Source organism: Zootoca vivipara, chromosome 13 (genome assembly GCF_963506605.1).
Source record: "Zootoca vivipara chromosome 13, rZooViv1.1, whole genome shotgun sequence".
In the NCBI taxonomy this organism is placed as follows: Eukaryota; Metazoa; Chordata; class Lepidosauria; order Squamata; family Lacertidae; genus Zootoca; species Zootoca vivipara.
In genome coordinates this window covers 2,662,281-2,672,117 of record NC_083288.1, presented here as the reverse complement: position 1 = coordinate 2,672,117, position 9,837 = coordinate 2,662,281, and the positions used below count along the sequence as shown (strand labels likewise).

General features: G+C 44.2%; 2 protein-coding genes across 2 annotated transcripts; one reads left to right on the top strand and one right to left on the bottom strand.

The window, feature by feature from the left end:
* Positions 1 to 346: 346 nt before the first annotated feature.
* Positions 347 to 3,568, bottom strand: ALG2 (ALG2 alpha-1,3/1,6-mannosyltransferase). Its single transcript, XM_035135060.2, has 2 exons — positions 3,219 to 3,568; positions 347 to 1,485 (listed from the first exon to the last, which is right to left on the bottom strand). Exons 1-2 carry the CDS (start codon positions 3,552 to 3,554, stop codon positions 583 to 585), a joined length of 1,239 nt encoding a protein of 412 aa, XP_034990951.2. The 5' UTR covers positions 3,555 to 3,568; the 3' UTR covers positions 347 to 582.
* A 275-nt stretch (positions 3,569 to 3,843) lies between these two features.
* SEC61B (SEC61 translocon subunit beta) lies at positions 3,844 to 9,479 on the top strand. Its single transcript, XM_035136307.2, has 4 exons — positions 3,844 to 3,976; positions 4,087 to 4,184; positions 4,779 to 4,880; positions 9,124 to 9,479. Exons 1-4 carry the CDS (start codon positions 3,974 to 3,976, stop codon positions 9,209 to 9,211), a joined length of 291 nt encoding a protein of 96 aa, XP_034992198.1. The 5' UTR covers positions 3,844 to 3,973; the 3' UTR covers positions 9,212 to 9,479.
* Positions 9,480 to 9,837: the final 358 nt, after the last annotated feature.

Below are 9,837 nucleotides of genomic sequence, written 5' to 3'. Positions count from 1 at the left end.
CTCCAATTGTTGGAATAGGGGCCACAAAATGAACTCTCTCCCTTATCAGATAGCCTATTGCTTTTAAAGGTTTTTTTATGTTGTTTTGTGAGGAAATTGTATATACTGTAAATATATATAGTATGGCGTGCTCTGGTCCACGGGGGTCACAAAGAGTCGGACACGACTAAACGACAACAAAGTTTTACAAATAAATGAAATGGAATGAGCCTCGGTTTGCTTATCTAAAACACTTGGAACTACTTCAGTAATCATAAGTGTCATGGGCACCTATTGATTCTTCCATGTAACCAACCATGTTACTTTCAAGACTGGCCTCTTGAAAAAATAATAGCATACACAAGACTGATTTTTAAATCATCATTTTATTATTTTGCAGCACATAGTGCAAGACAATGTATAAAAAATATCATGAGACAAGTTCACTATCAAAGTAGTTTGTTATATGCCAGATTCAATCTTAAGTGGGGGTCCAACACAGTCAGAAGAATCACATATAATAATCTTTTGCGATGTTAAGTCCATTGGTGTAGTAGAAAACCCAGCATTAAAGAAACAAATGTCACATAATGGAGCTTGATTTTATTTTGCTAAGCTATGAACATATTGATACAGCTTTTCAGTGAATGCTTCCAGTGAAAACTTTTCTAGAACTCTAGTTCTCCCAGCAGCTCCCATTGTCTTCTTTAAAGCAGGGTCTTTCATGAATTTCTCCATGGATTCTGAAAACTGGGTTGGAAGAGGATCACACAAGAAACCTGTCTCATTGTTTACAACTGACTCCAAAGGTCCCCCTGAATTTACTGCGATGACTGGGCATCTCATGTACATAGCTTCTAAAGGAACTATGCCAAAGTGTTCGTTACTTGGTGTATACAGCACACACGTGCAGTTACTAAGAAGAGCTACCTTCTGTGCATCAGAGAAAGATCTTAAGAATGTGATCTGCTCATCAATGCGAAGCTTGGTAGCAATTGCTTTCAGTTCTTCATAATAGTCCACGTTTTCTTGAACTGCTTCATCATAACCACCAGCCAAAACCAAGTGAACATCCCTCCAATCCTGAGCATCAAGTTTACCCCGAAGGTCGTGCAAAGCTTCTAATGCCAATACTAGATTTTTCTTCCTTTCATACCTATTGATGGAAAGAAACAAGAATCTCTTCCTGTTGGGAACTATGTGAGCTACATCTTCAGGAATAACAGTATCAAACACGTTGACATTCAAAGAAGGGTACAAGACATCTGGATTTATGTGAGATAAGGATTTGAAGGTTTCTTTGAAAACACTGGCTGTGAAAAAGCTGTTGACGAGAATACAGTCTGCCATGCCAGTAGTATACTCTTCCAACCAGTCCAGTGGAGCTCTGTAGATCCGTTTAAGAAATGATTCCCTCTTGGTCAGAAGCTGATCAGGGAAGTGACAGTAAAACAAAATCTTCTTACGGGTGCGGGCAAGGCGGAGAAATGGAATGCATGCAGATACCTAGAAAAACAAAGAAATACGCCTAAGAAAGAAAACTGCTACCGGTATACTGAATAACAATACCGCTTATGCTTGCCCAATTGTTACGTTTAGCTGTGTTTTTTATCTTGAACCCAAAGGAATGCTCTCTACATTGGATGTTTAATCTGCATTAGCTGCATAATCCAGAATGTCTATCATTCAGTGTCAAATGGTGTTACCAACTTGTGGCATAATGCATTTGCCCCTAGTATTCCTTTTCATCTCTTCTCAGAGGTCAGAAAATGTGTGTTTGCTGCAAGAAGCCAGCAACCCTGGCTTAGTGTGTGTGCAATGTTTTAGGTCAGGCACCCCCAAAGTGCGGCCCTCCAGATGTTTTGGCCTACAACTCCCATGATCCCTAGCTAACAGGACCAGTGGTTGGGGAAGATGGGAATTGTAGTCCAAAACATCTGGAGGGCCAAAGTTTGGGGATGCCTGTTTTAAGTGCTTTCCTTCCCCTGTTTAGAAAAGGAGTGGATGAGATGGTAGCGGCTAGGGACCCTTCAGGGTGTACTTTCGGTCTGGCTGGTGGGACAGCAAGATGCCCCATCTTTCTAGAACTTTTGTCTCTGGCTCCTTGACAGCCATTTGCATGGTAGCAACCACAGAAAGAGTAACACTTACCACCCCTGATAATAAGCAGTTTTCTCCCTCTTCTCTTTCTTTGCTGCAAGCAGCATGTATGTGTTTTTTAAGCACTTTCCTGTGAGAAGGTCCCATTACCATCAATGGGCACTTATTATTTATTGAATTTGTATTTGTGTACCACCCTTCATCCGAAGATCCCAGGCCGGTTCACGACAGAAAGGACAAAATGAGAATGCAGAATACATAATTAAACAAAAACCAAGGCCCACTCATGAGGCAGGGTCCATGGGGGCAGCAGGTGTCCCCTTCCCTCTCATTCCTGGTGCAGATCTTTCCTCACCCCTCCTTCCCTGGCCTGGGGGGGGGCAGAGATTTTCTGATTCGCCTCAGAAAAATGATAGCTTATTTGGTAGACCACGAGACTCTCAATCTCGAGGTTGTGGGTTCGAGCCCCAAGTTGGGCAAAATATTCCTACATTGCAGGGGGTTGTACTAGGAATCTTGTGGTCCCTTCCAAATCTACCATCAGGGCCAGATTTATGTTTGATGTGGCCCTAAGCTACTGAAGGTAATGGGGCCCTTTATATGTGATACTTTAGGGAGTAGGCTAGCAGGCAGGGCCCATTACTTACATCATAGGAGCCTGCACAACACAAAACACTGTTGCTGTATGTAGGTTTTATTTTATTTGTTTTTATCTTATATTTTGGAAATGTACATCCAATTTCCCCTTTAAATATTTTGGGGGGCTCCCAAGAAAGTGGGGCCCTAAACTATAGCTTGTTTAGCTTATGCGTAAATCCGGCACTGTGTACAATCCTGAATTCAGGTAGGTAGCCGTGTTGGTCTGGCTCAGTAGAAATATATAAAAATAAAATAAAAAATTGTCCAGTTGCATCTTAGAGACCAACTAAGTTTGTTTTTGGAATGAGGCTCATACCAAGAACAAACTTAGTCTGTCTACAATCCTGTGATTCTATGAAATGTCTTGGGCCAACCCTGTGCAGTGGCCTTTGCTGTAAGAAACGGGTTCGGCTCTTCTGCGTGCACATCTATATCGGATCAAGGCATGGTGCGGTCGGGTCCCCCAAGGGGCATCTAGTCTGACCCCCTGCGACCCTCACCTGGTCGCAGACGAAGACGTCGACCTCCTCCCCGCTGAGCAGCAGGATGCTGAGCGCCAGGCAGGCCATGCGGAGGGCAGCGCAGAGCGCGTGGCCCCTTCCCAGGACGCTCCTGGGCAGCCACCCGCCCGCCGTGCGCACGTCCAGCCCGCGCGTCTCCGAGAAGCACCGCGCCGGGTCGTAGCGGGGCGTCCACACCTGCACGCGGCAGCCGCGCGACCGCAGCGCCACGGCCGCGTCCACCACCAGCCTCTCCGCGCCGCCGAGGCCCAGGTCCGGGTGGAGGAAGACCACCGACGGGCCCCGCGGAGCCTCAGCGCCCTCGCCTCCCGCCATGGCCGCGCCGCCGGTGCCGGCCCCTCTGCGCACGCGCGGGTCGCGCGAGAAGGGCCACGTCGGCCTCCGGCGGAGGGGTGGCCAGAGCGGCGCCTGTCCCGCGGGGGGCCGGGGGTGACCCTCGACCGTCATCGCAGAGCTGGAGAAGAGACGGCGACGCGGTGCAGGAAGGCGGGGAAGCCCGAGCCTGCTCGGCGGGGAGGTAGCGCTGTCCCCGCTCGTGGGGAAAAGGAAGGGGTTCGAGCCAGGCGCTGTGCAGGGCAGCCGCATACTAGGGGTCCTTCTTCCTCAGGCTCTGGCAGCGAGGACCCCTCTCTCGTCGCCTGAGGAGGAAGAGGAGGGGGAAGCCGCCACGACGACGAAGGCGACACTTGCCGGCTGAGGGAGTTTGTGAGAAGCCGACGGAGCCGCCCTTCGCCATGGTGAGAGCGGCGGAGAAGCGAAGGGAGGAATACGCGGCGGGGCGGGGGGTTGGGGGGTTCCGCTGCCTCCGGGGCTCCTGACCGTGTCCGTCTCTTCTCTCTCCCTGCAGCCTGGCCCCAATCCCAGCGCCACCAACGTGGGCGCCTCCGGCCGCTCGCCCAGCAAAGCCGTCGCCTCGCGGGCCCCAGGATCCACCGTCAGGCAGAGGTAGGCCGAGAGGGTCGGCCGGAGTAGGAACGATGATGTGTCATTATTATTATACTTGTTGTTGCTATTAAGGTTATTGTAGGACTAATAACGGTGTTGTTTACTGAATTTGTTTGCCGCTTTCCCTTTGCCCGGGGGGACGGCAGCCAAACCCCCCAAAATCCGCCTGTTATTATTGTCATTATGTATTATTATTAAATGTATTGGTCGCTTTTCCCTTCAGCCTCACAAAAGCCCTCCTTCCTGTCCGGAGTTAGTTGAATTCCTTCACTGGGGGTGGGGTGGAGTGGGGTGGGTTTGGATCTTGGGGGCTCTCTGCCATTGAACTCTTTCCCCATGCACCCACAACCCTACTTGCGGGATTAACACAGAGCAGAGACTTAGAAACAGTTCCCGTTTCTATCAAGTTTTTTTAAAAGAAACTTCTAAACTTTTTAAACATGCATATATACAGCTGAAAGGATGGTTGTGGTTATCAAGCAAATATAAGACATTGTGTTTAGCCAGTTAGAGTGACACGAAAGTCTCTTGTAGGGAGAACCTTTCATATCTGGTTACTTTTGCTGCATTTCAGTTATTGGTTTTCTTTTTTAGGAAAAGTGCTAGCTGTGGAACAAGGAGTGCAGGCCGTACAACTTCTGCAGGCACTGGAGGGATGTGGAGGTTTTATACAGAGGATTCCCCTGGCCTCAAAGTGTAAGTGAAAATATTAAAATATAGCAGTTTTTTTTAGAAAATCATTCTCGTGTTCTCCAAAATCTATAGCTTATTGTAAAGCAGTTGGATGCATACTATCATTCTGTCTAGTTACATGGAGGAAGAACAATTTTTCTAGTTGACAAAATGTTGGTTTTGAATTTTTTAAATCAAACTATCTTCTGTGGTGTGCATGCATATAAACATGTGTGCACACCTTAATTTACTAAGTCAAATAACACTATGCTCTTGTGGGTTAAACCACAGAGCCTAGGGCTTGCCGATCAGAAGGTCGACGGTTCGAATCCCCGCGACGGAGTGAGCTCACGTTGTTCGGTCCCTGGTCCTGCCAACCTAGCAGTTCAAAAGCACGTCAAAGTGCAAGTAGATAAATAGGTGCCGCTACAGCGGGAAGGTAAACGGCGTTTCCATGTGCTGCTCTGGTTCGCCAGAAGCGGTTTAGTCATGCTGGCCACATGACCTGGATGGAACCTGCACGCTGGCTCCCTCGGCCAATAACGTGAGATGAGCGCCGCAACCCCAGATTCGGTCACAACTGGACCTAATGGTCAGGGGTCCCTTTACCTTTTATACTTAGCAGGCCTGATTAGATATTATGCTGGTTAACTACCCATTGGAGTAACATGAAGCTTTTATGGTTCCCAAACCTTGTAGGTGACATAATTACTTGAGGGTCAAGAATTCTCTTCCATTTGTAAATTTGCACTTGCTTTTGGGCATGGCAATGGATAATTAAGACTTAAAAGCCATTTTTCTTCTTCTGTTAGTTACTTGATCTACTTCCGTTAACGCAAATCTTTTAGTCAATAAATGTTACTTTTTAAACCCTTTATTAAAATTCCATTTGATAACTTTTTAATTGCGTTGGATATGGGTATCTCACAGTATCTTTAAATACTGTTTATGGTCCACTAATGGTGTTAAGATGCACATGAAATAGCACCAGTGTTTTCCTTGATTTCTGCTCCTCCAGAAGCTAAGTTGGATAGGGCCAAAATACTGCACTTTAGACTATTACCTGCATGTTTCTTTTGGCACATGTATCCTTGTGGAAATTGCAAATCACTTTTGAGCCACTCACATTCATGCAGCCCAAATGAAACAGATAAGAGACACTGGAGCTGGTGTGACTACTTAAGAATGTATTTATTGCATGCAAAGACCAATCAAAATTGAGATATTAATCAAACAAACTTTCCCCAAATCCATTCTGCGCTAGTTAGATGAAAGCCAACATGACATTTTTGTAACAGGTATTGCTAGTAATAGTAATAATAATAATAATAATAATAATAATAATAATAGGTTTCCATAGCCACTTTGGGTGGCTTCCAGCAAAATATTAAAATACAATAATTCATCAAATATTAAAAACAGGGCTGCCTTCAGATATCTTCTAAAAGTCAGATAGTTGTTTATTTCTTTGACATCTGGTGGGAGGGCATTCCACAGGGCGGGTGGAAATATGTGGCTAAATGTGAGGGGTTTTTTTGGTTTTTTTTAAAGAAGGCTGCTGTTCCTGTTAGTGTTTCCAGCAGATGTGAGAATGGGAAACAGATAAAATAAATATGGAAAACTTTGTGTGGGTCAGTTTTCAGTGAGCAAGTTCATCTACATGTAGGACATGCACAATTCCACATCTCCTAGGAAGTGATATTTGGAGGCATTTTGCTTCAGACAGTAGAGGTAGAACATACCCATTGTGGCTAGGTAAAGCTAAAGGGACCCCTGACCATTAGGTCCAGTCGTGACCGACTCTGGGGTTGCGCGCTCATCTCGCATTATTGGCCAAGGGAGCCGGCGTATAGCTTCCAGGTCATGTGGCCAGCATGACAAAGCCGCTTCTGGCAAACCAGAGCAGCACATGGAAACGCCATTTACCTTCCCGCTGTAGCGGTTCCTATTTATCTACTTGCATTTTGACGTGCTTTCGAACTGCTAGGTTGGCAGGAGCTGGGACCAAGCAACGGGAGCTCACCCCGTCACAGGGATTCGAACCGCCGACCTTCTGATTGGCAAGCCCTAGGCTCAGTGGTTTAACCACAGCGCCACCTGGGTCCCAGCCATTGTGGCTAGTGGCCATTAATAACCTTATTCTCCACAAAGTTCTTTTTAATACTTAAGGTGTCCAAGGTTAACTCTGCACTGTGTGAAGAAGTACTTTATGTTGTCTCTCCTGAATTCTCCAACATTTAGCTTCATTGGATTGCCCCAAGTTCTAGCATTATATATGAGAGAGAAAGATGCCTGTCCACTTTCTCCACATCTACATATATATATAAATATACAAAGGTAAAATATAAATATATAAATGTAAAAGGTCCGTGTTGGTTAGCGATCACTTTTCTCCAAAACCACTTGCCCAATTGCCTTGAAATTTTGACACAACGTTCCATTCCAATACGTGAGCGTTGTTAGAAACTTACATTATTTAGATGACACACCTGACACAGGTAAAAACATTTTTTGGGGGGAAAAACCAATCATAATGCCCTCCAGTGGCTGTCAAAGGTACATACGCAATATCATTTGGTGCAGCAATACCGCCATCTGCTGGATGTCAATGTGGCCTCACCTGCTGCCATTGGCTGCATACTATTAGTGACATCACAAAAGAACATGCCAACCAACTGAATATGGGCCTTTAACAGAAGACAACACCAACGTGGGGAAAACCGGCCAGGCTGCAGGGGTTTGTGAGGGGGAGAGATAGAGCCGTTGGGGTGAAGGGTACTGCCACGTGGAAGGAAGATGATGTCACACACGGGGACTCTTAAGGTGAGGGGACTCTGAAGGGGGACTCTGAAGGTCCATTTAACACACTGAGCCACAGCAACGTGTGACCAGGAACAGCTAGTCACATATAATTTTATACCCATCGAGCATGTCTTTTTCTCTAAACTAAAAAGCCTCAAATGGTGTAACCCAGATTCCTCAAAGGGGAGTTGCTCTAATTGCTTCATCATTTTGCTTGCCCATTTCTGAACCTTTTCCTCCTCTAAAATACCCTTTTTGAATTGAGGTGACCAGATCAGTACACGGTATCCCAAGTGCAGCATTCTAAACTAACCAGCATTTGTTATAAACAGTGAACCTGGTCCAGGTTCATGAACAACAGAAGAAGCAGAAATTGAAGGAAAGGAAACAAAATGGGGCCAAACCTCCAGGCTATAGGTGAGAGGAGGAGAAGGAGCCGGTGAATCCAAGACTTAAGACTGCTACTGCTTGTTCATGCATGTTTTACTAACCCACAGTGTAGCATGAGATGCAAACATAGCGAGGATAACTTCTTTCCTCCTTCTTTAATTTTACAGTGGTACCTAGCAAGACGAATGCCCTGCAAGATGCATTTTTCGCAAGACAAATGCGTTTTGCGATCTGATGATCTGATGGTGACTCGCAAGACAAATTCGTTTTGCGAAAAATTCATCTTGTGAATCGCGGTTTCCCATAGGAATGCATTGAAATTTAATTAATGCGTTCCTATGGGCGAAAAAAGAAATTTCAATGCATTCCTATGGGAAACCGCGATTCGCAAGATGAATTTTTCGCAAAACGAATGACTCGTGGAACGAATTAAATTCGTCTTGCAAGGCACCACTGTATTTCTTAGTTGCCCTTCACCACAAGGTCACAGAGCAATGAAATACACAATAATAAACCAATGTAAAAACAGTGTACAAACAATTCTGTATATTAAAACATTTAAAAACAATTCTATGTATAAAAAGTCTTCTGTCCTTCCCTTTTGTAACGCACCAGTCTCCTCCGATTTGAATGGATCTTGAGACTTGATATGGTATTTTTCTGCACAAGTTTTATTTAGTTGTTCTTCAACTAAGCTGGGATTTTACCGTACTTTGTGGAATTTGCAAACAAAGACCAAAGAAAGGTGATACAAATGCTACTGTGTTCATCATAGGGAACCTCTATTTAGTTAATCTTGTGTTGATAGATATATCCTTCATGACTTGGTCTAATCTTTTCTTGAAGTAATCTAAGCACAGCCACTACTGCATTTTGTGGTATTGAACTCTAAAAACATTATGATTTTTAAAAACATTATTTGCTTGTTTAAAACTGCTTTTGTTAGTTTCCTTTGTATTGGATAGAAAGGTAGGGTAACCATTTTGTTAAATAGCATGTGATTATATAGTTTTAGCTGAAAGCTGATCTTTACCTATTGCTGTGGATAATAAATACACCCCCCCTTTATTTTCAGTGGTCCTGTTCCAGTTCTCGTTATGAGTCTCCTCTTTATTGCATCTGTATTCATGTTGCACATCTGGGGCAAATACACTCGGTCATAGACTTCACTATATCCCACCTGCCAACTTGAAAACTACGATTTGGACCAAAAGTATGGTAGCTTTCAGAGTTTACTTGGAGTAAAGTCATTTGAGCTGTTTCTCTATATAAAACTATTGATTTTTCCCTTAATTGGTTTTGCTGTTGAATGGACTCTTAAACTTTCTCTAAGAAGGGTTTTTGATTCCTTTCTGTCAAATTTTATTGCTATTTCCTATGTATTATTCCTAAGTGCAAATTATTTCATTAAAATTTGTCTACATAAATTAACTGCTTTTTTGGTCTTTCCTTCTAAATGTCCCATTTGGTGGCAATTAAAACACACACAAAAAGCCAGAAACATGTTTTCAAAGTTTCATATAAATATATACATTTGAATGAATAAAGAAAAAAAGTGTGCTACAAAAAACTGCATTGCAGCAGAAGACTTGGCAAAGGCCATCAAGAAAGATAAACTCATGAAACACCCGGGATGGCCTTATAGGCACATTTTACAAGAAATTGGTTGATGTACTGTTCTCACATCTGCTATGTCTTTTTAATCATCTTAAACTGTGGTCCATTTCACCAGACTTGGAAATAGTACAGTGTTACAGTTCTTTTAAAGCCTGGAAAGAATCCTGGATCC

Bases quoted from the DNA above. Each gene is read 5' to 3' on its own strand.
- SEC61B (XM_035136307.2), top strand. The intron at 4,185-4,778 runs GTAGGCCGAGAG...TTTCTTTTTTAG, and splicing joins GGATCCACCGTCAGGCAGAG to GAAAAGTGCTAGCTGTGGAA. The intron at 4,881-9,123 runs GTAAGTGAAAAT...CTTTATTTTCAG, and splicing joins GATTCCCCTGGCCTCAAAGT to TGGTCCTGTTCCAGTTCTCG.
- ALG2 (XM_035135060.2), bottom strand. From the start codon at position 3,554: ATGGCGGGAGGCGAGGGCGCTGAGGCTCCGCGGGGCCCGTCGGTGGTC. The intron at 1,486-3,218 runs GTGAGGGTCGCA...TTGTTTTTCTAG, and splicing joins ACGTCTTCGTCTGCGACCAG to GTATCTGCATGCATTCCATT.